Genomic DNA, 27,088 nt, shown 5'->3' with positions numbered 1-27,088 from the left:
CCTGACATCTTTGGCATTCAGGAAATCGAAGCAGGGGGATTGCTGCGAGTTTGAGGCCAGGTTGGGTTACACAGATGTCAAGCCTGGAATATCCTGGGTGTTGGGGGGGACACAAGATTCCCAGTCAGGTTTTCTATACAGAATAGGGAAACTGAGTCCAAAGGAGGAAAAATCTCTCCTAGGCCACACAGAGAGGAAAGATTGTGGGTCTCCCTTACTCTGAACCTAGTTCAGAGCTTGTGGGGTGTCTTTGGGGACCTGTATCCCCAACCTCAGTGCTCAAGGACCTGGGTGTGGTAGATGTGGAGACCAAGGCCCTCGGGTGGCTGCCCACAGCAGTCCCTCACCTGTCCGGGTGCCGTAGAGTCCTGGAGAAGTTCCACCCTGAGGGACTCACTCTGAGGGGTGCAGTGGCAGCAGGGGAGAGGTGTTCTCCTGTGTCCTGCTGGGCCTGGCCTTTTTATGGCTCCCCACCAGGTGGCCACACCCCTTCCCGCCCAGATGAAACTCAAGAACTGCAGCAACCTGGCTCTGCACACTTTTTTTTTTCCTTTTAATTTGTTTCTCTGGGAAAGTCAAGAACATGGGGGTAAGGGGGTGGGGCCTCATCACACATCAAAAGCAGAGGGGGGCAGCAAGGGCAGGCACCTCAGCCGAGACCCAGGGCTTGAGGAACTCGGGCAGACTCGAAGGAGGAGGAAGAGGAAGGGACGCCACGGCCGTAGCCGTGGCTCACCCATCAGGGAGAGTGTCTCTCCTCCAGGCCACGGGCAGGATGGGACACAGATCCCGCGGCCTCTGCTCAAACCCTACTGCGGCTTCAGGGAGTGACAGGGCCCTGCCAGGTGGTCCTGTGCCCTGCACACCAGGCGGGAGTCCCAAGGAAAAGAGACCTAGCCTGGGCGTGGCCCTCTGAAGCCGATGAGGGTTGGAGAGGGCTGAGCCAGCTCCTGTGTGCAGGGCTGTGCCTCTGGGGACCAAAGTGACTGCTGCTGCCTGCTCGCAGGTGGGAGACCCCCTGCCACGGCTCCTGTCCAGCCAGGTGGCAGATGGGGGCTTTCCCTTACTCCCACCCAAGGTGTGTGTGGGGCAACCTAAATCCACCTGGAAATGCCAGGCTCTGCAGTGCTGGCAGACATACCCCTTGACTTCTGGGGTATGGGATATGTGGGGATCCCAGGACCCTGGTCCAAGCCAACTGGAGAAGAGGGCACAGGTGACCCCAAGGGTCCCAAAATTAGCACCAGGAAGAAGGGCCCAGTGTGTGCATGGTAGGGACAGGGGGTGGTTGACTTTAGGGCCTTGCCAACAGTGACCCCCATCTTGGGGGCGATGGCCCCACTCTTAGTGAAGGGATGCCCCCTGATTTGAGCTCTGCTACCTACTGGGTGGGGGGGGATCCACAGGTGCCCGTTCTCTACCGTAGGACTTCAAGACTCTGAGTCCCCAAAGAAGTGTGGCCTTACCCGCCTGCCCACATTAGGCTCTGGCGCATTGGCCAGGGAGACCCCCTCTTTTCTGGTCCCCTGGGCACTCCCCAAAAGTAGCGATAAGGCACAGACAGGCTGGCCTGGGGCAGCAAGGGAACACCAGGCTGGGACCGTGGTATGGGTGAACCGCCTGTGTAAACCTGCTCTGACCTGGAGTGGGGGGGGGCAGGTTCCCACTCTTAGGGGAGCTGAGATGGGTCAGCCTGTCTCTCACCAAGGGAAAATGCACGGCTCAGAGGTTTGGGGTGAGTGTGGAGTGTGTGTTGACAGGCGGAGCACCCCCCCCCCACAACCCGCTACTCGAGGTGCATAGGGACCACACACGTGTCTGGGGCCCGTGAGGCGGAGGGCGGGCGAGGGTGGGCAGGCGCCGGGGAGGGCCGGGCTGCTGGGTTGAGTGTGGAGCATAGGATGGGGGCCGGGGCCTGGGCCCCGATGGTTCACATGACGGAACAGCATCTACAGCGAGGCTTCTTCATGTCAAGATCCTGGGCATCGCTGGGGGTGGCCGTGGGCCCCGTCTGGTTCTCCTCCTTGGTGGCCGGGGGCTCAGGCGCACTGCCATTAAGCGGCGCGGGCTCCCTGGGGGTGGCGGCATCTTCGATCACCACCAGCTCAGCCTTGATGGTGTCCTGCAGGCCCAGAACCTTCTTGGTCTCTGCTTCATCTTCCACGTTCTGATAACCCATGAAGACCATTGTGACCGGGGGCTCCTGACCAGGCTGGATGCCCGGTGGGCCTGATGTGGCCTCTCCCGGTTGAGCCTCAACTCCTGTGATCTCCCTCCTGGACGGTGTGGTCCTGGTGACATCCTCTGCGAGTCCCCGAGGCTCTGCAGGCGGGGGCACTGCGGACCCTGCCTCGCTCAGCGTGACCTCATCAGCTTTGTGAATGAGTTCGTCCACCTCGGAGGAGCTGAGAGGCTGGATCCCATTCTCAGCGAGGCCGTCCACGGCATGGACCACTGCGTGGGGACACACACACAGAGTTAGCTGGGGGACTCGGGGGTGGGGCTGGGAGGCTGAGGCAGTTGGATTGCCATGAGCTCAAGCCGCAGCTCCCTGAGTGCTGGGACAATAGGTGTGTACCACCCAGGCCTGGCCGTCACTTTCTCGAGTTTTAGTGAGCTAAGTAAGAAGTGCGACTCCTCACGGCTCAGGTAGGGGAGAAGACAAGCTGTCTACAGCCCCACTCAGGGCATGCTGGACCTCAGCTTGGCAAACTCCTCTAAGATCCTAGACTGAAGGGAGCAAGCCAGGGTGGCCCCAGGGATCCAGTGAAGGGTCAGGGGTACCCCTCCAGATGTCATCGTCCTGCCCCCTGGAAAGAGAGTGCCTGTGCCTGGCCCCTTGGTCAAAACTCTCCCACGGGCTTGGGCTCCTTGAGAATCCAAGCCACCAGTCTCCACGGAAACAGATCCCCTGCTGTTGCTAAGCAACCAGGCTCCAGTCTAACTGGTTCTGGGTCCCCAGAGAGACTGTGTAGAGGTGGGGGCAACTGCCCAGGGTAAGATGTGTGGAGCCACGCCGGGGGCGGCACAGTGCAACGGATACCAGCCTCACAGTCCTGCATAGTGTCACCTCCACAGTAGCCAGGAAGTCCAACTGCAGCTACACCCAAGACTCGGGAGTGTTGCACACAGAAACATACACAGCACGGTCCTCCCACACAGTGATGAAGAGGAGGCAGGCTCTGACGCACACCACAGCATGGGGGGGACCTTACAAACACTGTGCTCAGTGAAAGACTCATATACAAAAGACCACATGGGGGGGGCTGGAGAGATGACTCTGAGGTTAAGAGCACTGCCTGCTTTTCCAAAGGTCCTGAGTTCAATTCCCAGCAACCACATGGTGGCTCACAACCATCTTTAATGTGCTATAGTGCCTTCTTCTGGCCTGCAGGCAGAGCACTGTATACATAATAAATAAATCTTGCGTGGGGGTGGGGGTGGGGGTGGCGGGGCACGCCTTTAATCCCAGCACTCGGGAGGCAGAGGCAGGCGGATCCCTGGAGTTTGAGGCCAGCCTGGTCTACAGAGCGAGTCCAAGACAGTCAGGGCTACACAGAGAAACCCTGTCTCCAAAAATCTTTAAGAAACAAAACAAAACAAAAAGATGACATGGTGTGGGACTCCATGATAGGAAATGCCCAAAATGTCCGATCCTGAGACGGGCAATAGATTCATGGTGGGATGGGATAGCTCATAGCTCGTTGGGATGGGAGCTTCTTTTGGGGTAACGGGATGTTCTGAAAGTAGATAAAATTATTATACACCAAGGACCAAACCTCATAAATCACTAACTGTAAAAAGGAGAATTAGAGGGTATATATTTTTTCTTTCTTTCTTTCTTTCTTTCAAGACAGGGTATCTCTGTGTAGCCCTGGCCATCCTGGACTCACTTTGTAGACCAGGCTGGCCTCGAACTCACAGCGATCCTCCTGCCTCTGCCTCCCGAGTGCTGGGATTAAAGGCGTGCGCCACCACGCCCGGCTTCTTCTTCTTTTTTTTTTTGGTTTGATATGTATTACTTAAAAGACAGGATGAGGAGGCTGGAGAGATGGCTCAGAGCACTGACTGCTCTTCTGAAAGTCATGAGTTTAATTCCCAGCAACCACATGGTGGCTCACGAACATCTGTAATGTGACCTGATGCCCTCTTCTGGTGTGCAGGTGTATGTGCAGGCAGAACACTGTATACATATGCATAATAAAAAATACATCTTTAAAAAAAAAAGAGGATGAGGAAGAGGCGGGGGAAGGAAAAAAGAAGAGGATGAAGTGGGGACCAATTTGCCTTTATTGCTCCTGCGAAAAGAATGTCCCAGATTAGATGTACTCTAATTTCCTCAAGAACACTTCTCCACAGCTCAGTCCTGGAAAACACCTATAAAACCAGTCAGGAGGCCAGGTGTGGTGGCGCACGCCGGCACTCGGGTGGCAGAGGAAGGCGGATGGCGGTGAGTTCAAGGCCAGCCTGATCTACAAAGTGCAGCAAAGTCTACACAGAAAAACCCTGTCTCAAAAAAACAAACAACGAAACAAAAACAAAACAAAAAAACGATTCAGGAAAGCCAAAATACCAGCCTAGAATCCCCCAGTGAGGGGCTGAGGACATGGTCAGGTGGGTGGTGGGTGGTGTGGGTGGGTGGAGCCCCGTCTAGCATCCCCTGGGGAGGGGCTGTGGGCGTGGTCAGGTGGGCGGTGTGCAGGGCGGGTGGGTGGAGCCCCATCTAGAATCCCCCGGTGAGTGGCTGGGGCGTGGCTTAGTTGTTAGCCTTTGCACACACAGCATTCTGGAGGCCGTGATTTCTGTCCCCAGACACTACAGATATATAAAGCCTGATCTCTTCCATACCACCCAACAACCCTCCACCCAGGTTATCCACAGCTTTCAGGCCACAGTCCCTCTTTCAGTATCCACCTTCCGTGCACCTCAGGACCTGAGCCGTGGCTCCTGCCAGGCGCTACGCGACTGTGGGCCTCTGAGATGGTCCCTCCTCACCCCAGCTCTCTGTGTGACAAGAAGGCACTTTGCAATGGCTGAAGCTGCCTCCAGATTTCACCTGAGTGCTCAGCACACTGCCCGGGTTTTAAATGGCTGACCAAGCCAGGAGAGAGGGCTGGGCGGAGCAACCTTGGCTCTGCCGGGTGTCCCGGCACAAGGCATGGCTTCTCATACCTTTTGTTTCGTCCTCGTAGACTTTCACGCCCTGAGGGAGTGGGTCCCGGGGGAGCAGTGTGGTGCTCGACAGCACCCTAGTTTCCCCGGTCACCTTGTCCTTCTCCACCGTGATCTCCACCGAGTACATGGCTGGCACGAGAGGCACGGGGTTACACCTTGACCCACCTGCCCTCAGGTGCCCCCCGCCAGGCTATGGCCAAGCCAGGAAAGAAGGGTAGCAGCAGATCCAAGCAGCGATGGCAGTGACAAGGGGGATGCTGGGTACACACCCTCAGACGCCGCCCTCTCCACTCCAGACCTTTTCCGTAGCTCCGATGCCAAGGGTTCAAGTCTGCACTCTGCTCAGAACCCGGCCGGACACCCCATGCTAATGCCCCACTGCCTGTCCATCCACCTGTGTGCCCACTGTGCCCTGCTGAGCCACCAGACTCTTCCTGGCCTCGAACTCACAGATGCTGGGATGGAAGGCGTGGTCACCATGCCCTTGTGAGATCAGTCTTAACAGCAGCTGCCCAGGCACTGACCATTTCCCTACCCAGACGGCCCCTCATGGTGCTGTACAAGAGGCCAAAGCACAGTGGCCACATCTGGTATAGCACGCGGCCCTCACAGTGAACCAGACAGGGCTCCCGGGACTCCATTGAGCCTGTTGTCTATCCCCATTGGCTGGGTCCTCTCATGATCACCTTCAGGGACATCTAGAACTTCCCAGTGCGGACACACAGGGCACCCCACCCACCCAGGCTGGGACCGGTGCGCACCTCAGGCCTGCTGTTCTCCGTGCAGCCACCGGAGGGCGCTGGTAAGCACATGGTGGAGGGGGTCGCCCTGCTGGTCCGAGGTGGTCCTCCTCCTCACAACCTACACTCTCCTCTTCTTCACGGGGTTGATTGAACAGCCACTCCCACCCACCAGAATACCAACTCCCCCTCTTCCTCGCCTGGCTCCATAAGCATTTGGTGAATGGAAAACTAGTTAGCCATTTGTCTCTGTACCTACCTACCTACTTGCAAGGCAGCCCACTGAGTTATTAGCAAAGTCACTGTATTGCAGGGGTATGGGGGCGGGGCGGGGGACAGGAGGAGCTGTATCTGGTGTTACCACCACAGAGGTTTTAAAGGGGCCTTCTGAATTAAGGACCACGCCTGGGCCTCCTGAACTTGAACTCGGCAAGTTTCTCCCTTCCCCGGGGCATTGACAAGACTAGTCATCAACCCTTCGTCTTCCTGGGTTTTGGGTACAGAACACATCAGACCCTGTGAGGTCGGTGTGATGCTGAGACCCCCGGAGCAGGCAGGATGTGATGCAAGCGTGTTCAGGCATGTGTGGGAGCATGTTCAGCCTGTGTGCCACCCTCCTCCCTCCCCAGGTCCCCAGGCTGAGGTTAGGAATGGAAGCTGCTGCGGGGGCACTGGGTTAGAGCCCCCATGCTGGGCCCGTCTTCTCAGAGAAGCCTGGGCCAGTGGGCATGTCACAGCAAAGCAAATGGGTACTGAGCTCACCAGCCACTCTGCTGAGGGCAGGTCTGGTGAACCCCACCCTGGCAGCCCCACCCTCCAGGGCCCAGAGCTTCAGATGGTAGCTAAACACAGGGCGGGAGTGGAGGCCGACTCACCTGCCTTCATCATAGTGGACCCCCCAGGACTCCGCACTGGTGTGGAGGACATGCGATTCTCTGCACAGGGAGAAAGAAATGGAGTCAGAGACAAGTTTGGAGGATCCCCCCCAAAACACCCTACACGACCATGAATTCAGACCCCAATATACCTGGTACACAGACATGGCCTAAACAGTCAGACTCCCCAGAACATGTACTGGAACCTCAAACTCCCTGACACACTCACTTAAAGCCTCAGACCTCCAATACATTCACCTGTACCCCAGGCCCCCAACATGTGCACCTGCACCTCAGGCCCCCAACACGTGCACCTGCAGCCCAAGCCCCCAACATGTGCACATGCACCCCAGCCCCAACACGTGTACCTGCACTCCAGGCCCCCAATACATGCACCTGCACCCCAGGCCCCGAACACATGCACCTGCACCTCAGGCCAACACATGTACCTGCACCCCAGGCCCCCAACATGTGCACCTGCACCCCAGGTTCCCAACATGTGCACCTGCACCTCAGGCCAACACATGCACCTGTACCCCAGGCCCCCAACATGTGCACCTGCACCTCAGGCCCCCAACACGTGCACCTGCACCCCAGGCCCCCAACACGTGCACCTACACTCCAGGTCCCCAACATGTGCACCTGCACCTCAGGCCAACACATGCACCTGTACCCCAGGCCCCCAACATGTGCACCTGCACCTCAGGCCCCCAACACGTGCACCTGTACCCCAGGCCCCCAACACGTGCACCTACACCCCAGGCCCCCAACATGTGCACCTGCACTCCCCAGACTCCCAGCACCTGCACCCTCAGCCACCAGACATGTGCACCAGAAACCCCTCAGACTTCTGACACAAAGGTCTGAGTCCACAGACTCCAACACACGCACTGACACTCAAACACACACCTGCAGACTCCAGACCTGCGGCCCCTCACCCCAAAGTTAGCCCAGGTCAGCCCCACAGACTCATTGTTCAGCCCAAATTGACTTTCACAAAATCCCTGAGAGGCCTGCGTGGATTTTCTTTTAATTATTAATTTTTAATTCTACAGCAAGACTAGGAGACTCTCCCTATGAATAATTAACAGCAAATCAGGTCAGAGAGTCCTGAGCCGTCTTGCCATCCCTGCCAGGTGCGCTGGGCAGGAAACACATGCTCTAAAGGCATCTTAGAGTGGGGCGCAGTGGCACAGGCCTCCTGGACTCACTGTGTAGACCAGGCTGGCCTCGAACTCAGAGATCCGCCAGTCTCTGCCTCCCGAGTGCTAGAATTAAAGGCACGCGCTACCACGTCCGGCTCTTTTTTGTGTTTTTGTTTTTAATGTGCATGTCTCTCCATTGCTCCCCACCTTGCGGGGTACTAGTGAGGTTTATTGTATTTTAGTTGGGTGCATATGTGTCTGTCTATGCACGTGTATGTAGGTGCTCACGGCAGTCAGGTCCCCTGGGAGAAGAGTACCCATGCTGGACCACCGAGTCACCCCCCAGCCCTCCGCCCACCTTTCTCACTGTGCCTGAAGCACACTGACTTAGGCTGAGCCGGGCTGCCAGCGAGAGAGCGGGCAACCCTCCTGCACTGTTAGGACAGGAGCAACATTTTACAGAGGTTGTTAAGCCAGAGGCTAGCAGGCAGGGCTGCCAGGCTGGCTCACGGTGCTCCTCACCCGCCATCCCAGCTGTGGCCACCAGGGGGTGCCAGAGACCGCATGTCCCAGCCGGAAGCTTACCTTTTGGGGTGCCCAAGGGAGTCTGCAAGAGAGAGGAGGAGGAGGAGGATTAGAGCTACTTACTCTGCATCCTCCACTGCACTAAGCGTCACGTGGGCTGGAGAGTGGGGATGTGGGGCTGAGAGCCCTGGAGGGACAGCCTGAGTCCCTAAAAGGGTCTGCAGCAAAAGCTGTCAGTTTGTGCTTGGAGAACTGCTCAACATTCAAAACCCATACCCCCTGGGAAGCCTGCCCACCCTCCTCATGATCAGGGATTCGGGAAGGCAAATCCACATCATTTGGTCTCCCCCAAAGCTGGGGCGGGACTCTGGAACAGCAGCAGCCGGAACACTTTCCCAGCATGCACCAGGCCTTGAGCTCATCCCCAGACCAGCGCCTACACATCTCCTGTCAGCTGTGTGGCCTGGAGTCAGACTCTTAACCTTTCTGGGCTTGGTCCTCCCTCCATCAAATGGAGAGAGTTTTTATTTGTCTTTTTATTTTTATTTATTTATTTATTTGAGACAGGGTCTCTCTGTGTTAGTCTTGGCTGTCCTGGACTCGCTTTGTAGACCAGGCTGGCCTCAAACTCATAGTGATCCACCTGCCTCTGCCTCCCAAGTGCTGGGATTAAAGGCGTGCGCCACCATGCCCGGGTAATTTATTTGTTTTTGAGACAGGGTTTTCTTTGTGTTGTCCTAGCTGTCTGGGACTCGCTCTGTAGACCAGGCTGGCCTCAAACTCACAGAGATCCGCCTGCCTCTGCCTCCCGAGTGCTGGGATTAAAGGCACGTGTCACTACGCCCGGCTAAATGGAAGTTTTAAAAAATTATTTTTTGGGGGGATGGTCTGATGTATTTTGAAGCTAATTACTGCTTGCTGTCTCTGTGACCCACCTTTTGCTTAATAAAAAGCCATCCCACCTGGGCAGGGCAAGAGATAGGTGGGGCTAGGAGAGAATGGAATCCTGGGAAGAAGAAGAGGAGGAAAGGATGACCATGAGGAGGAAGGAGAGAGACCTGAAGGGAAGAGAGGAAGGCCGCCACGGGTTAGATGGAAGAGAAGCATGTGGCTGGCATGGATGGAGACTCCAGCCCAGATGAAGAACATTAGCAAGTATTTAGGATTATGGGTGGGAGGTAGCTTGATAGAAGTCATTAGAAACAGACGGCATGGGATTGAGACAGGGATCCCATACCTGCCCCACTGTGGGAGGTAGTTTAGAGGATTGATATCTACCCTGCTCCAGGTTAACTAAGGCTATTTTAAAAATGTAACTAGTGTCTGTGTCTTGATTGACTGCTAGCCGGGCCTATAGATAATACATGTAATTAAAAACAATAATTATTTATGGGGCTGGCTGGTGGTGGCGCACGCCTATAATCCCGGCACTCGGGAGACAGAGGCAGGCGGATCGCTGTGAGTTCGAGGCCAGCCTGGTCTACAAAGCAAGTCCAAGACAGCCAGGGCTACAGAGAGAGACCCTGTCTTGAAGAACAAAAGAAAAAAAAAAAGGACGTTAGGCTAAGATGTGGGTTAGTAACTGGGTGCTTGTCTAACACACGCCTCAGGTCCTGGGTTCAATATACAACATCTCCCCCAAAAAGAAAGAAAAGAAAAAGCCTGAAACTGGAAGAGAAAAAAAAAAATAGCAAAAAGGAAAATCTGAGGTAGGTCCATTCGGGGCTGAGGCCCGACTGTCCACTACTTCATCAGAGGCGATGTAGCCTCCATGTAACAGGAAACTGAAGGCCAGAGAGGCCGAGCAATGCCTGGTGTCACTCAGCCTCTCACCTCCTGAGAATTCACCAGTGATTCTGGCTTCCGCTCTTCCTTGGCTGGGCTTGCAGACGGGGGCCGGACTGCGCCGGGGCCTGCCGAGTTCTCCTCTGCGGCGGCTGGGGCTGATTCTCCGAACTCCAGGAAATCAATTTCTTTCTCAAGCCTGGAGAGGAGTAAGAGAGAGGTCACACAGCAGCTCCGCAAATTTAGGTTTTTGGTTTCTCGCGAGACAGAGTCTCTCTTTGTAGCCCTGGCTGTCTTGGAATTCGCTCTGTGGACCAGGCTGGCCTCAAACTCACAACGATCCATCTGCCTCTGCCTCCTGAGTGCTGGGATTACAGGCGTGCGCCACCGCCACCTGGTACACTCACTTATTACTACATAGTAACTATGTGTGCGTGCACATGCCACGGTGCCGGTGGAGGTCACTGTGTGAGTTCTGGAGATAGAACTCAGGTTTTAAGCCCCACCAGGCCTACGATTTGGTTTTCTTTACCATAGGGACTTGCTATGTAGCCCTGGTGAGGCTGCAACTCACTCAGCCAGCAAACAGCAGAGCTGCATCTACTGTGTACAGTTGCTTAAAAAAAACTCCCTCTTTCGTGTTTTCCCATTCAAAACTGACAGGAAATATTAGCTTTGTAGGGACAGTGGAGAAATATGTGTCACTGTCACCAGCATCAGAAGACTTCAGCACAAAACAAATCCCCCCAAAAAACAATTAGGGCAGAGGCAGGCAATGGCGATGTGCCAGTGTTGTCCCAGGGCTATAGCAGGACGCTGCAGGAGGTGTGCAGCCAGTGTTAGGTCTGAGCTGTAGAGATCCCGGTTCAGAAAAGCAAAAATGACAAAACGTAAAGACTGGTTTAAAAAGCCCAGCCTCCTGGTGCACACCTTTAATCCCAGCACTCGGGAGGCAGAGGCAGGTTAATCACTGTGAGTTTGAGGCCAGCCTGGTCTACAAAGTGAGTCCAGAACAGACAAGACTACACAGAGAAACCCTGTCTCAAAAATCCAAAAAAAAAAAAAAAAAAAAAAAAAAAAAAGAAAGAAAGAAAGAAAAAAAGAAAAGAAAAAGAAAGAATGGGTTAAAACGAGAAAGGATGGAGGCAGTGAGGCGCCTGGGGCGTGGTCAAGGTGGAGCCTCACCCAGAATCCCCCAGTGAGGGGCTAGGGGCATGGTCAGGGGTGAAGCCTAGGCCTAGCAGGCTTGAAGTCCTTAGTTTCACGAGTAAGGCAAAAACCAAAGCAAAACCTCAGAAAACCCTCAATGGGTCCTAGGAAGAGAGCCGGAAGTCCGGTTGCACCCAGCCCCCTTCACGTGCAGAAGAGCTCCAAGTGCCATCTGTAACTGCTCCTCCAGGACAGGGAATTCCTGCCTAGTCGCACAGACAGGGCCTCAGTGGCCAGGCTCAATCACCTAGAGGTCCCTTCCTGGCTTGCGGACAATTTACACATTCGTCACTGTCACTTCCTTCTACCCCAACCCCTGTTCTCCAAGCCAGATGCATGCCCCCCTCCCCCCACAGCCTCCTGCCGGAAACGTTTGTGTTTTGTTCTAGCCCCCACGGGAAGGCCACTCTCAGTCCCGACCCCGCCACAGCTTCCTGCAGGCCCAGCTGCTTCTGTGGTCTCCATTAGGGTTGCAAAGGCCAGCTGGGCTGGCGCCAGGAAGCCCTCAGCGTGGCTGGTGACTGTGCCTCCCTTCCTCGGGGACTTCAGCTTGCCAGGCCTCACGCCTGCCCCTCCAGGTGTAAGGCATGTGTCACAGAGGAGGAAACCCAAGGCAAGGTCTGCCTCACCCTCCACACGGGATGCAGACTGATGCTGGGCACTGTGTGACCCTCACTGAGGCACATGGAAAGGTCCACATTGTGACACGTGCCCATCCCTGACAGGGGTCCCTGGAAGCATCCTCAGGCCCATCCTCTATCGCCCACCTGGTGATGGACCCCTCCAGGACCCGGGCCTTCTGCTCATCTTCCTGCATTTGCTTTCTCATGTCCTCGTCGACCTCCGAGGCTGAGGACGGTGTCCCCTCCAGCAGCCAGCGTTCCCGAAGTGCCTTGGACTGAGGTGCCGGGTGGTTAGTCAGGGATAGGACCCAGGCTTATAAGTGGGGTCAGGTCAGGACTGAGGTCAGTCAGCGTTATGGTGGTCACACATGCTAGTCGTGCCATGCAGGCCCCACACAGAACCGCACAGGCCGGGGTCCATCGCAAAGACCAGGGCTCAAAGAGATATAGAGCCCAAAGTGTCCCTACGGTAGGCCCCGCCCACCGGGCCCCGCCCCGCCCACCGGGCCCCGCCCACCTTCAGGTACTGCAGCTGTCTTCTGTCATCCTCCAGTTGTCTCCGCTTGTTCTCAATCTCCGCCTGCTTCCTCCGCTTCTCCTGTGTGTGTAGACCGAGTCAGGACAGCCAGAGTTCCCAGGACCACACCAGTGTGACCCGCGACACCCGGATGCCTGCGAACTGTACCCAATACAGCCAGGGGACCCAGACGGGAGTGTCCGCTGACTGTGGGCCTGAGTTATGACAAAAGCCAGCCTCAGTGTCCCCACCTGTCCCCCAAAGGGGACCAAAGGCCACATGGAAACAAGAAAGCCTCTTTTTCGAGACAGGGTTTCTCTGTATAACAGCCTTGGCTGTGCTGGACTCACTTTGTAGACCAGGCTGGCCTCAAACTCACAGCGATCCACCTGCCTCTGGTTCCCTGAGTGCTGGGATTAAAGGGGTGCGCCACCGCGCCTGGCTGAGGGTCTCTATTTTCATTTCTGGGGAACCCTGGATGACTCTCTGCTCGCTGCATGCCCAGGTCTGAACTGTGCATAGAGAACCCAGAAATCTCACCCCGCCCACCCTGCTCACCACCCCAGGTCCACAGGGGGAGGAACTTACAGCGATGGCCTGTAGCCGCTCCTGCTGGGACACAGTGTCTGTAGCCAGGACCCTGCACATAAGAGACAAAGTCAGATCCTCAACCACCGCCGGGCAGTGGTGGCGCACGCCTTTAATCCCAGCACCAGCAGAGGCAGGTGGATCTGGATCGCTGTGAGTTTGAGGCCAGTCTGGTCTACAAAGCGAGTCCAGCACAGCCAAGGCTACACAGAGACACCCTGTCTCAAAAAACAAAAAAACACAAACAAACAAACAAAAAACCCCAACAGATCCTTAACCACCTAGCCAAGCCAGGTTCACCCCCTAACCCCAGATTGCCTATGGGGGTGGGGGGGATCCTCCCTGGCTCCCTCAAGACGCTTTGCCTAGAGACCCAGGATGGGTATAGGAAAAGGGCGCGTTAGGCTTGGGCCATGTAGGAGTTCACCAGGCAGCAAAATTAAAGAGGGGGTGTCACCTCCCAGGACAGACTAGAAGACACGTCAAGGTGATCCTCAGGGACCCTCCCCCCTCCACCAGATCAGGCACAGGGAGGGTGAAGGATCTCCATCCTCTGTCAGCCTCCTAACCACGCAGAACAGTCGGGTCTCAAAGCAGCCCAGGATCCCGGACACGGTATGAATTCCCCAGGACACACAGCAAGCGAAGTGTTCACAAAGCTGAGCTCGTCTCCGTCTTGTCAGGTGGCCAAAAAGAGTTAAGCTCAGTCACCTTTCCCAGCACCCCCCCCCCCCGTCCCCCCCTGCCCCCGCCCCCCCCCCCCATGCCTTAGCGCCAGACTGAAATTACAGCCATGTTCAACACCCTTGGCCTAGAGTCAGTATCCCAGAATCCCTGTACCTCTCTGGGCCTCAGTTTCTCCATCTGGGCACCTCGGGAGCAAGAGAAACATCTAGCTCTGGGCTTGCCTAGGACAGGAGTTTGGGGCGGTCCCCACAGCCACCACCACGAACTGCCTCCACTCAGGTCTGTCCAGACAACCTGGAGCCGGCGGCACCTCCCCACCCCCAGTTCTTGGGTTTAGTTTCCTGACCTCCCTGAGGCCTGTGAAGTGACCTGGCTCCCACGCCCTGACAGGTGACCCTGTGCAGCTGCTCCCTTCCTGGCAGGAAGCACCTTCTCCTCTCAGTGCCTCCCTGGAGCCTGGCAGAGTGAGCACACACTGATTTATCTGTTTTTACAGGCCTGGGGATGGAATCTAGGGCTCTGTACCTGATAAGCAGGGGCTCCACCCCTGACCACGCCCCCAGTCCCTCACTGGGGGATTCTAGGCGGGGCTCCACCCTGACCACGCCCCCAGCACCTCACTGGGAGATTCTAGGTGAGGCTCCATATCTGGGCACGCCCGCAGACTGAGTTCTTACTCTGCACTGTATGTGAGTGTGTGTGTGTGTGTGTGTGTGTGTGTGTGTGTGTACGCGCGCGCGCACGCGCACATGGATTTGAACACATGTACAGATAGAGGTGTGGAAGCCAGAGGCCAATCTTGGGTGTCACTCCACCGTCATCACGCAGCTTGACTTCTGGTTTTTCGAGACACTGTCTCTCTGTGTAACCCTGGCTGTCCTAGAAATTCACTCTGTAGACTAGGCTGGCCTTGAACTCACAGCGATTGCCTGGCCCTGCCTCCCCTAGTGGTGGGATTAAAGCATGCTGGGCACCCAGCTGGATTTTTTTTTTGTTTTTGTTTTTGTTTCTCGAGACAGGGTTTCTCTATGTAGCCTTGGCTGTCCTGGACTCGCTTTGTAGACCAGGCTGGCCTCGAACTCACAGCGATACGCCTGCCTCTGCCTCCCGCGTGCTGGGATTAAAGGCGTGTGCCACCACGCCCGGCTTCCAGCTTGATTTTTAAGACAGGGCTTGTCACTGACTAGTAGCTTGCTTATTATGTTCGGCTGGCTAGCCAAGGACCTCAAGGGGTTCACCTGGGGGCCACTCCCCCATTGCTGCACAGGCCACCACACCACACGCCTGGCTTTAACGTGGGTGCTGGTATCAAACTCCAGTCCTATTGTTTAGGCAGCACTTACATATTTGCCCTGCCCTCTAGCGAGGAAGGTCTCACTAAGTTGCCCATGCTGGCCTGAAACATCCAATCCTCCTGCCTCAGGCCTCTCAGTCCCCGAGTGACCTAGGATTCCCGAAAGGTCAGACCCAATTTGCCTTGGAGATAGGAGATTGGCACGTGGGGAGCTGAATCTTCCGTGGCTGTCTCTTCCCACGAGGTCCACTTCTCACTTCCTTACAGCACCGCATGTTGCTGGCCCAGCCCTGACTTCTGTCCCCTCGGCCTCCCAGCAACCCCCGCTAAACTCAACAACCCAATCTACCATCTCATAGCAACAATGAGCCCCGGCCTCCCTCCTTCACTCCCTTGCGGTGTGGCACAGCCAGCCGGCATCTACCTGCTAGTTCCTGACCGCAGGCGACTCCACAGAGATGCTGGCCCTTCGCATTTCCTGGGAGCGCAGAGACCGCTACACACAGGAGGGGCTGCTGGGAAGCCAGAGGCTACTCTGCATTCCCTTCTAGAAAGTGCGCAGAGGTGTGTGTGGGGGGTGTCCCTCTCCGCAGCCAGGCCACCCAGGAGGAGCGGTGGCACACTTCTCTAATCCCTGCACCTGGGAGGGAGCGGCAGACTACACAGCAAGTTTCCAGCCAGTCAGAGCTACACTGTGAGACCATTAAAAATAAAATTGAAAGGCCGAACGTGGCGGGGCGCGCCTTTAATCCCAGCACTCGGGAGGCAGAGACAGGCAGATCGCTACGAGTTCAAGGCCAGCCTGGTCTATAAAGTGAGTCCAGGACAGCCAGAGGCTACACAGAGAAACCCTGTCTCGAAAAACAAAAAAACAAACAAAAGTCGAAAAGATTAAAGACCCCCCCCCCAGGGTGAATGAAAAGGGGGCACGCAGTGTACAGTCCCCGCCTCTCCATCAAAGAGTCAGGTGGCCGGGCACAGGGACAGCTGTATAGCTGGTGGGCGGGTGGGAAAACAAGGCAGGCAGTGTCCTCAGCTGGACGGCCAGAACCGACGAAAGTCAGGCGGACACGGCCAGCGGACACAGAGACAACATTCTCAGTCCTCTCATGAACACAACTTCCACCCCTCAGTCCTTCATCCCCATACGGGCACCGTGTGGTCACAAGTACTGGCGCGCAGCTGAGCTCCTCCCGCGCCCCTCCCCACCCCCGGGCGCCACTGCTGTGATGGATGGCGAGCCCGCGGGAGGCGGTCGCCCTAGCAACCTCGCTATCTCCATGGCAACGCGAGACCCTGCGTGTGGAGGTGGGGCCTGCGTTGAGCATCCACCCCCGCCCAGTGCTGGGGGGGGGGGGGGCTGCGAGGCTCCACTAGCTTTGGGGCGGGGACCGACGCGGGAGAGGGCGCTTTTCTCCCATTCTGGTTATTGGTGTGGCCAGACATGTCTCTAAGAGCCTGGACCAGGCAGTGAAGGTTCAGAGGGGGAGAAATATGCAATTCATTAAGCCCAAGTCATAGCTGGCAGGCCCATGCCTGTGATTTCCGCAATAGAGAGACGGAGGCAGGAGGAGGGTGAGGTCAAAGCCATCCTGAAAATCGTGCTAAGACCTGGCCTCAAAACACAGAGTGGGAAATTCCAGAGGCCTGGATCAGCACAGCACGCAGGAGGCTGTAGTGTGGACCATCAGCTCAAGGTCGTTCCTAGTTACATAGTGAGTTTGGGGCCAGCCTGGGCTATAGTGAGTTTGGGGCCAGCCTGGGCTATAGTGAGTTTGGGGCCAGCCTGGGCTATAGGGAGTTTGGGGCCAGCCTGGGCTATGTAGGACTCTATCTCAAAAACTAATTCGAGCACTAAGGGAGATAGAGGCAGGCAGATCGCTGTGAGGTCAAGGCCAGCCTGGTCTACAGAGCAAGTCAAGGACAGCCAGGGCTGTTACACAGAGAAACCTGTCTCGAAATACTGAAAATAAATAGAGGTGTGTGTGTGCGTGCGTGCGTGCGTGTGCATACGCCTGCAGATGGAGCCGGCCATATGGGTGATGTTTGTCAACCCTGCGGTTGGGAAACTGAGGCAGGAAACTTTCAGTAAGCCCAAGGCTAGCCTGGGCTATACAGACATTGAGGAGCCCTTTGGGCTCCAGTGGGGCCGGGAAACACCAGTTGAGCCCCTATGCGTGCACAGAGAAGCTGACTTTTTTTGTGTGTGTGTGACATTGAAGACACTTCCATGTCTGTGTGTCCCTAGACAGGTGACTTGTGGTCTCTGAGCCTGTCCTGCTGCCTCTGGGGACAGCGAGCACCAGCTGGGAGCTGTTTACAGAGCACCCTCTGCCCACTCAGCGTTGCACCTTCTGGGGACTATTTTCGGGCACACAGAGGGGGATCTGGGCTCCACTGCTGCTGAGTGTGGGTGGCTGAGGACCAGGGAGGGCGTCATCTCCCGGCTCCTGAGATAACTCAGCTCCAGATGAGATAATGAGAATCCAGCGACAGCCTAGCCCAAGCCTTGGCTTCCAGTCTTGTTTTTGCAAGGCCCAGAGAGGTTATGCAACAGGCCCAAGGTCACCCAGCGGACAGGGCGGCCCTGGCCAGGGATAGGAGACATGTGGGTGGGGGTGGGGGGTGGGGTGTTGGCCGAGCTTATGCCTCCACAGCCTGGGCAGCTCCAGCATCCAGCGATGGGAGGGATCAAGCTGGTCAGGCGTGGAGTGGAGCTCCCAGAACATTCCTGAGGCTAAATGAAAGGGAAGTGCTGATGGTGACCTTGGCCTGGAGGGGAGGGGTGGTCACCAGGGCGGGTGCCCTACCCCCACCGAGGACAACCAGCCTTGGGGCTGCCTAATCAACCTGTCTGGTGGCCCCTCCCTCGGGGTAGCCTGTGTCTCCTGGGCTCTCTGGGCTATTTGATGCCTTCAGACCTGAAACTCCAGACTTCCCTCAGCTTGCTCCCAGCCTGCCCTAGCCTTCCCCCTCCTAAGGCAGCCTGCCCTAGCCTTCCCCCAGGGAGCCCTGCAGGGACTCTCCTAATCCCCCAGCCCAGGACTACTGCAACCTCAGGCAGCAGTACAGACTCAGTCAGGCCCCAACGACAGAGAGGAGGCAGCACAGGGAAAGATGACACTGGCTCTTCCCGCCCCCCCCCCCCAGAGACAGGGTTTCTTTGTGTAGCCTTGGCTGTCCTAGACTCACTTTGTAGATCAGGCTGACCTTGAACTTACAGACATCCGCCTGCCTCTGCCTCCCCAGTGCTGGGATTAAAAGCATGCGCCACCACGCCCTGCAACACTGGCTCTTAACCTGGCCACACACACCTGCATCTCCTCCCCCACCCTGGATCCTCAAAGGCGAATGGGGACCATGGCATATTCTTATGCAGAGACCGGTTTTCACAGACACCCCGCCCCCCCAACACTGCCAGCAGTGACCCCAGGACCTTGCTACTTGCCCTTCAGCCCACTTGGTGCAGTCTCCCCCAGATCTCTATGGGCCGAGCACCTTGCCTAGGCCTCCAGCCCATCTTAATGTGCAGCCTCGAACTCTCACTAGCTGTAACCACAGGGGCATGCGCACAGCGCTCCACTGTCTTATTATTCCACGAGAGCAACGCTGTGTCTTTTTCTCCCAGCTCTGTTTCTGGCACCATGCACACAGGAGGTACTTAATGTTTGTAGGACCAGTGAGGCATGATGGGAAAGTTGCCTCCAGAACACTTGTCTTGCCAAGGCTTCAGGTAGTGGCCAGGACCCACAGAGTCCATGTAAGCCAGTCAGTGACCACAGGTGGACACCACATGCACAGCATGGACATCTGTCCACAGGGGCTGGTCAACTGTGAAGAGGACCACGGCTCTCACACATGCCACGTGCCAGGGCATGGAGAGACCATGGCTCTCACACACATACCACGTGCCAGGGCATAGAGAGACCACAGCTCTCACACACACATGCCACGTGCCAGGACATGGAGAGACCACGGCTCTCACACACACGCCACGTGCCAGGGCATGGAGAGACCACGGCTCTCACACACGCCACATGTCAGGGCATGGAGAGGTGGCAAGGCCACACGGTGTGGGACTCCACAACAGCAAATTCTGCAACAGGGCAATCCGGAGATGGGAAACAGATACAGGGGTGCTGGAGACCTGGCAGGGAATGGGGTGACTGCCACTGTGTGTGGGCTTCACTCTGGGGTGATGGAAGGTTCCAGAGCAGTGGTTCTCAGCCTCCCTGAAGCTGTGATGCTTTAATACACTTACGTTGTGGTGACCCCCAACCACGACTTCACAACGTTGATTTTGCTACCATTAAGAATCATAAAGTAGCCGGGTGTGGTGGCGCACGCCTTTAATCTCAGCACTCGGGAGGCAGAGGCAGGCGGATCTCTGTAAGTTCGAGGCCAGCCTGGTCTACAAAGTGAGTCCATGACAGTCAAGGCTACACAGAGAGTCCCTGTCTAGAAAAACTAAAAAAAAAAAAAATCATAAAGTAAATCTCTGCGTTTTCCCATGGTGCTAGGCGGCCCCTGGGAAGGGTCGTGGGGTTGAGAACAGCTGTTCTCTAGCGAGCTGGAGATGACAGTTGAGCAAACTCCATCACTATGTAGGCTGAATGTCCCTTTGCGGGAAATGGACCTGATCAAGTGTAAACAAATGGGGTTTGTTTCAGGTATACTCAGATAGACTTTGAGACAGCTCTCAGGTAACCCAGAACACTTTTGGCCTTCCTATGAAGCCAAGGGTGACCTTGAACTCCTAACCCTCCCAGGGCTTCCATGACAGGCCTGTGACCCTATGGCTGCTCTCTGTGATGCTGGGGATGGAGCCCAAGGTCCTGTGACACCAGGAGAGCAGCCTTCCCACTGAGCCCCAGCCCCAGAGGCACCAGAGAGACCACCTCAGGGACAGGTGCAAACGTTCCACTGGAGTCACTGTTGGTGCTCAGACAGACACACAGACAGACACACATATTTATCCTTTATGTTTATTTATTTTGTTTTATTTGGTTTTTCGAGACTAGGTTTCTCCGTGTAGCCTTGGCTGTCCTGGAGTCTCTTTGTAGACCAGGCTGGCCTCGAACTCACAGAGATCTGCCTGCCTCTCCGTCCCGAGTGCTGGGATTAGAGGCGTGCGCCACCACGCCCTGCTATTTATTTTAGTTATTTGAGTGTTTTGCCTGCCTGTCTGCCTGTGCATCATGTCCATGGAAACACCCTCAGAGGTCAGGGAAGAGACTGGATCCCGTGAAATAGAACTTACACACAGCTGTGAGCCACCAGGTTGGTGCTGGGAAAGAAACCGCTTCCTCTACAAGAGCATCCAGTGCTCTTAACCCCTGAGCATCCTCTCCAGCCCCAAATCCAAATGTCAAGAGCACTAGCTGCTCTTCCAGAGGACCCAGGTTCAATTCCCAGCACCTACATGGTGGCTCACATCTGTCTGTAGCTCCAGCTCCAGGCTACCCAGACAGACAGACAGACAGACAGACAGACACATACACACATACACACACAAGTAAAATACCAATGCACTCGGGAGGCAGAGGCAGGCAGATCTCTGTGAGTTCAAGGCCAGCCTGGTCTACAGAGTGAGTCCAGGACAGCCAGGGCTACACAGAGAGACCCTGTCTCGAAAAAACAAAACAAACAAACAACAACAGCAACAACAAAAAAAACCCCAATGCACGTAAAATAAGAATGACTAAATCACTTAAAAAAAAAAAAAAAAAACCCTGCATGGTGGTGTGCACTTTTAATCCCAGCACTCAGGAAGCAGAGCCAGGCAGATCTCTGTGAGTTCGAGGCCAGCCAAGGATACACAGTAATAATCATTCCCTAAAAAACCCACCACACAAAACTTGAACAAATCCTTTGACTAGGAGTCTCGGAGATGGGGCGACAGTGACTGTGATGGTTGCTGCTGTCCACCAGATGGGACCTGTGACCCAGAGGAGGCAAGCCTCCACGCGCCGGAGGACACTCTCCACACTGGCTTAGCTGATGGGAGTCGATGGCTCTGACTGTGGTGGTGCCATCCCACAGGCTGGGGTCCTGTGCTCAAAGGGAGGGGGCTGAGCCTCAGTGGTCAGCTTTCTCTGCTGCCTGACGCCGCTGCCACACCCTCTAGCCCTGAGGGATGCTGTGAACCATGGTCAGAGTGAACCCTCCCTTAAGTTGCTTGTCCCAGACGAGAGCGAGACAGGTCGCTAATATAGCAACGTGCTTATCGACTCATTTACAGGTACAAAGCCACACTTCCCTCAAAGGGCGGAGCCAAGGACAGGCTGGGGTCCCTGCCCACCCTCCTGATCCTGCCCTGAGGCTTCCTAACAGAGAATATGAACAGAAATGGACAAACCGGGGTGGAAAGTGCTTGCTGCACAACCATGAAGACCTGAGTTCAAATCCCCAGCACCCACGTAAAAAGATGGGCACGGCAGCGTGGGCTCATGGTCCCAGGCCTGGGAAGTATACCTGGAGCACCGTCAATGCACCTTTAACCAACTGAGTTCCAACCCAAGGAGAGAGCTAGCTCAAAGAATAAGGTAGGGCCGGGCGTGGTGGCGCACACCTTTAGTTCCAGCACTCGGGAGGCAGAGGCAGGAGGATCGCTGTGAGTTCGAGGCCAGCCTGGTCTACAAAGTGAGTCCAGGATAGCCAGGGCTACACAGAGAGACCCTGTCTCAACCAAACAAAACAAAACAAGTGAGAAGAGAGAGAGAGAGAGAGCGAGAGAGAGAGAGAGAGAGAGAGAGAGAGAGAGAGAGAGGACACACACATGGTCTTATCTCCCTGTAGGAGGTGTCTCAGACTCTTCTCCCATTACCGGGGCCTGACCACGCCCCCCACAACTGCTCCTACACAGCTCTACAGATGTTTTCCCCACTCATCCAGGCCCAGGCTCGGGTTCCTCCATCACCAGGCCGACCGAGATCAGACGAAACACCACACTCCGAGCGTCCCTAGTTTCTTCTGTGAAACCTCCATGAGATTCAGCAGCCCATGAGGGCCCCGACACCTCACAGTCCAGCTTGTCCTCTTCCGCCTCGCCCCACCATGGCCTTGGTCCCGGTCTGTGGCTCTGCAGCCTGCACCAACCACAGAAAGCCAGCTAGCTCCTCATGCCGGCTCTGCTCGCTCCATTCTGGCCAGCAGGTGTGCCAGTTCCTGGAGAATCCTTTATAGAAAAGGCTCGGGGTGGAATGGACCAAAACAAAACAAAAAGCCTTTCCTAGACTAGGAGCCTGAGGTCAGCCTGTGCTACACAGTAAGAGCCTGCCTTTACAAAAACAAAAAAAATTTTTTTTTTTTTTAATTTTTATGTGCATTGGTGTGAGGATGTCAGATCTTGGAGTTTCAGACAGTTGTGAGATGCCATGTAGGTGCTGGGAATTGAACCCGGGACCTTTGGAACAGCAGACAGTGCTCTTAACCACTGAACCAACTCTCCAGCCCTAGGAAAACAAATCTTAAAAAATAAAAATAAAAAAATCCGAGTGTAGCGATAAGTCAGAAAGCTGAGGCAAGAGGATGAAGAGGTTGAAGTCCAGGCTGGAGAGATGGCTCAGTGGTTAAGAGCACTCACTGCCTGCTCTTCCAAAGGTCCCGGGTTCAATTCCCAGCACCTACATGGCAGCTCACAACTGTCTGTAACTCCAAGATCTGACACTTTCACAACAATGCACATAAATTAAAACTAAATAAAATATTAAAAAAAAAAAAAAGAAGTTGAAGTCTAGGCAGAGGCAGGTGGATCACTGTGAGTTCAAGGCCAGCCTGGTCTACAAAGCTAGTCCAGGACAGCCAAGGCTAACACAGAAACCCTGTCTCAAAAAACCAAAAAAAAAAAAGAAAGAAAGAAAGAAAGAAGTTGAAGTCTTCCTCAGCCACTCTAGGCCACATGCTTCAGAAAACAAAGAACAACCATTAAACAGCAAGGACAAGCCTGGCACCGAGACGGCTTAGGAGGTGAAGGTGCTTGCTGCAAAACCTGCAGCCCTGAGTTCGAATCCTGGGATCCACACGTTGGATAGACAGAATAACCTGCAAGTCCTTCCTTTGACCTCCAGACAGGTGTCACGCCCCCAATAATAAAGAATATAATAACAGACTAAAACCACCCCACAGAAGTCTCCAAATGACTCAATTATATTCACATTTCTCCAGCCACCTTCCCTGTTCTGCAAAGTCCCTCCTTAAAAACTCATGTTTCACAGGGCGCGACGAGAGGGTGCAGTGGGTAGTGGGGCTTGCTGTCAAGCTTGAGGACCAGAGTTCGATCCCTGGAACCCACATGGTGGAAGGCAAGAACCGAATCTGAAAGTTAGACTCTCACGCCTACGCCACGGAACTTGCCCACAGACTCTCCCACACTCACACACGAATAATTCTTTGAAAAAGGAAAACAAGCCTGTAATCCAGGCACTCGAGAGACAGAGGAAGGTGGATCACTGTGAGTTCGAGACTAGCATAGCCTACAAAGCCAGTCCAGGACAGTCAAGGATACACAAAGAAACCTGTCTCAAAAAACAAACAAACAAACAAAACCCTCACATTTCAAACCAAATTCCTTTATATTGGAGAAAAACATTACCGAGTTCCCCAGGTAGACACTACACCTACCTAGAGTCTGCAAGCCCAGCGACCAAATAGATAACAAAGAAAACCAAAGCTTGCTCTGAAATTCAATTATCAAGCACCAGGAGACTGACAGGCATGGGGGAGGCGGAGGGGAGGGGAGGGAAGGAGAGGGGGAGGGCTGGGTTTAAGATCCATGTAGCCAGGGGATGGCTTCACGGTTGAACACCTCCATTCTGGCAGCTCTCCAGGGGGCTGAGGCAGGAGGACTGCCACAGACAGCCACCTCTCTTCAAAAGTAATTTTTATTAGATCTTTACTTTTTTTTTCAAAGATGTATTTCATTTTTAGAGCCCGTATGGAGGAGGTTTGTGCACATGCATGCAGTGTCTGTGGTGGGCAGTAGGGGGCGTCAGATCCCCTGGATCTAGAGTTCCGGTGGATCGCCGTGTGGGTGCTGGGAACCAAACCCGGGTCCTCTGCGCGAGCTCTGTTTTCTCTCTCTCTCTCTCTCTCTCTCTCTCTCTCTCTCTCTCTCTCTCTCTCTCTCTCTCGTTTTCCAAGACAGGGTTTCTCTGTGTAGCTCTAGCTGTCCTGAAATTCACTCTACACACCCAGGCCGGCCTCAGACTCTGGTTGGAGTGCCGGGATTAAAGGTATGTGCCACCACGCCCTGACCTTTAAAATGCTTCATGACCATCCCTGTCCTGTAACCTTTTCAACCATCTCCCACGTTTTGGGCCATGAAGTTCCTCAAAGGAGTGAGTTTAGCCCTTGTAGAAAAAGACTGTGATGTAGACTATAGATGCATGCCCGAGGCTGGCCTTAGCCAGATAGAACCGACCCCCCCCCCACCCCACTCCCACCCCGTGTCAACTGGAAACCAGAGAGCTCCCTGCACCACCACAGCCACATGGGGCCAACCTCTGGATGAACCCACCAAGCCCTCTCCCCACCCCCACCGATGGACCACCCACCTGGGCAGAGGCCCATGAGCGAGAGTATCAAGAATCCACAAGCGCCTTGCCTCTGGTGCTAAGGGACTGTGGGTGTGCTGTATGGCTCTGCGGCATCATTTACCATCTACGGACCCCTTTGAGCCTTAGGATCCCCAGCGGGACCAACAGGAAACAATAGAGGCCTGGAAAGGTCGCTTTCTCACCTGTCAGCGCAGCCCCCCTGGCCACAGCCACACCCAGGGCCTGGAGGCGCTGTCACAGGCTCCCTCGGGCCAGGCCAGAGGAAGAGATAAACAAGCCAGGGGCTGTAGGGCAGGCAAGTGCAGGCTCTGGTTCCCCTGAGGCCCTGGCTGGGCTGGGTGGGGGGGGGGTGAGCAGGGAGGGGGATGCAACCCGGCCTTTGTCTGGGTTTTCTGAAGTAAAGGGCGCAAGGCTGGGTGTCGGCCTTCTTGGCCCCGGGAAGGATGTGACAGCTCCCACCCATCGGAGGGTGTGGCGGGTCACGGGTTAATCCCAAGAGGAAAGTTGTGTTGCACAAAACACACCCAGAGAGGGACGGGCGGGGGGGGGCGGGGGGGGAGGCCACCAGCCCAGCCAAGCCGGGCTGGCCGGACTTCTCAGTCTCTGTCCCAGCCCTGGCTGGGGTGGGGACAGGGGCCCTGTGTAGAGTGCCCAAAGTCACCAAGCAGGCAGATTTGTGACCCGTGTAAGATGTTGCCTCACCCCCAGGCCTGTCAAGAACCCCTTAACCACCTATCTTTCCCACCTGTGGGAGTAAGGGGCTTGGAGGGGGACAACCTCACCTCCCCCAGCGGGCTGCATGCCTGACCGGCTGTGTGTGGAATCTTCCACTGCCCACCGCCTCTAGACCCACACGAAAAGACCCCAGTTCACACCAGACTAGGTTTGGTGAGTGGGTACCACCATCGTTTTCAACCTGAACCAGCCACTCCTTTGAGTCACACCATCTGGTCCCCCCCTTTTTCTGGGGAGGGGGGAGGGGACACTCTTAAGAGGGAAAGGGGGAAAATCAGATTAAAGCTTCTGACAGGGAACCGCCCGCCTAGCTCCCCGCGGAAATCTATCTCTCCAGCCAGTGGCAACTCAGGACATCTAATGGGCTGGAGTCGGTTTGGCCAGAAGGCTGCGGACCCGGGGAAGGCCACGAGGAGGGCAGAGCGCAGGAGGGACCGGCAGGCAGAAGCGCCCGGAGCCACAAGCCCAAACTGGGGGAGGGGAGGCGAGGAGCATCCTGCCTCTTGAGGAAGGGTCCCACTACTTCCGAGGTCCCGCAGGCTCTCGGGTGGGTGGCGCCCACCCACAGGTGGCCCAGCTTGGATGAAGGGTCCTGCGCGCGCGTGGGCCTCTCTCCTTCGCATCCCGCATGCGATGTGTGGGTGCAAATCGGGTGCCCCCGCCACTCCACCCTAGCTTGATTGGGGACCAGGCCTGGAGCGCGCGGCCCAGCTTGCTCCTTTCCCTTTGCAGCCGGGGACGGTCTCCCCGCGCCGCCTCTGGGTCTCCCGTTGGGGGCCTGGGGCGGCGGAGCGCGCGCCGCCGGGTACTCACTCCATCTCCCGCGAGGTCCGTGGGCGGTGCAGCGCGGGGCAGGGCCGACTCTAGGGCCTGGCGGCCAGGGCTGCGCGGCGCGGGGGCGGCACCGGCGCGGGCATCGTCCCCAAACGCGCCGGGTATTGTCCGGGCGCGGCCGGGTGGGCTCGTGCGCGCGCCGCCTCCGCGCGCTCCCTGCACCCCCGCGCGCCCGCGCGCGCCTCCTGCCGGCCACAGACGCCCCGCGCCGCGCGGCGCAGCTGCGCCCCAAAGCGTCTCCCAGACCCCGGACCCAGTCACCCTGAGTGCTCCGTGGGAGGGAAGAAAGGAGTCCAGATACAGCTCAGGGCCCTGAGTGGGGCCCCCCCGAGCCGCGGGATAGCCGCAGCAGCAGTTGTTGGGGGGGGCTCATCTCCCTCTGGAGGCCCAGCCTGGGCTAACGGCTGGACACGGTCTATTGAACCCAGGAGTTTACTCAGCCAGACTGAGCAAAGGGGCAGCGGGTGAACTCAGACTTTGTTCCTAGGGCACGGGAGAGCCACAGTAAGAAACAGATAGGGACAAAGCAAATCCGAGACAATCAAGGCTACACAGAGAAACCCTGTCTCGAAAAACCAAAAGAAAGAAAAGGGGGAAAAAACCCACATAGGGCCTGTCTCCCCGAGAAGGAACACCATGTGACTTCCTGTATTTTTGTCTAGACTGTAGCCCCCCCCCCCCCCGGCCCTAGACAGTTAACCACTGGGCCTTTGGGACAGAGCAGGGAGAGTGAGTCACAAAACTCATTGGGGGGGGGGGTTGTTTGTGTCAGGTTGGCCTAACACTCAGAGAAATCTTC

The 27,088-nt window shown here is 56.0% G+C and overlaps 1 protein-coding gene across 1 annotated transcript; it reads right to left on the bottom strand.

Annotated features, from left to right (window-relative positions):
* Positions 1-1,511: 1,511 nt before the first annotated feature.
* Positions 1,512-26,381, bottom strand: Palm (paralemmin). Its single transcript, XM_051172973.1, has 9 exons — positions 26,269-26,381; positions 13,183-13,234; positions 12,595-12,675; positions 12,222-12,352; positions 10,294-10,444; positions 8,521-8,542; positions 6,791-6,850; positions 5,173-5,304; positions 1,512-2,454 (listed from the first exon to the last, which is right to left on the bottom strand). The coding sequence occupies exons 1-9, from the start codon at positions 26,271-26,273 to the stop codon at positions 1,931-1,933; spliced, it is 1,158 nt and encodes a 385-aa protein (XP_051028930.1). The 5' UTR covers positions 26,274-26,381; the 3' UTR covers positions 1,512-1,930.
* Between the last annotated feature and the right edge of the window lie 707 nt (positions 26,382-27,088).

Source organism: Acomys russatus, chromosome 31 (assembly GCF_903995435.1).
Source record: "Acomys russatus chromosome 31, mAcoRus1.1, whole genome shotgun sequence".
Classification (NCBI taxonomy): domain Eukaryota; kingdom Metazoa; phylum Chordata; class Mammalia; order Rodentia; family Muridae; genus Acomys; species Acomys russatus.
This window is presented reverse-complemented; position numbering and strand designations above follow the sequence as displayed.

Excerpts from the sequence above, each read along its gene's own strand:
- Palm (XM_051172973.1), bottom strand. Across the intron at positions 12,676-13,182 it reads AGCGGCTACAGGCCATCGCT|GAGAAGCGGAGGAAGCAGGC; the intron begins GTAAGTTCCTCC and ends CTACACACACAG. Across the intron at positions 10,445-12,221 it reads CTGGAGGGGTCCATCACCAG|GCTTGAGAAAGAAATTGATT; the intron begins GTGGGCGATAGA and ends ACTCCTCTCCAG.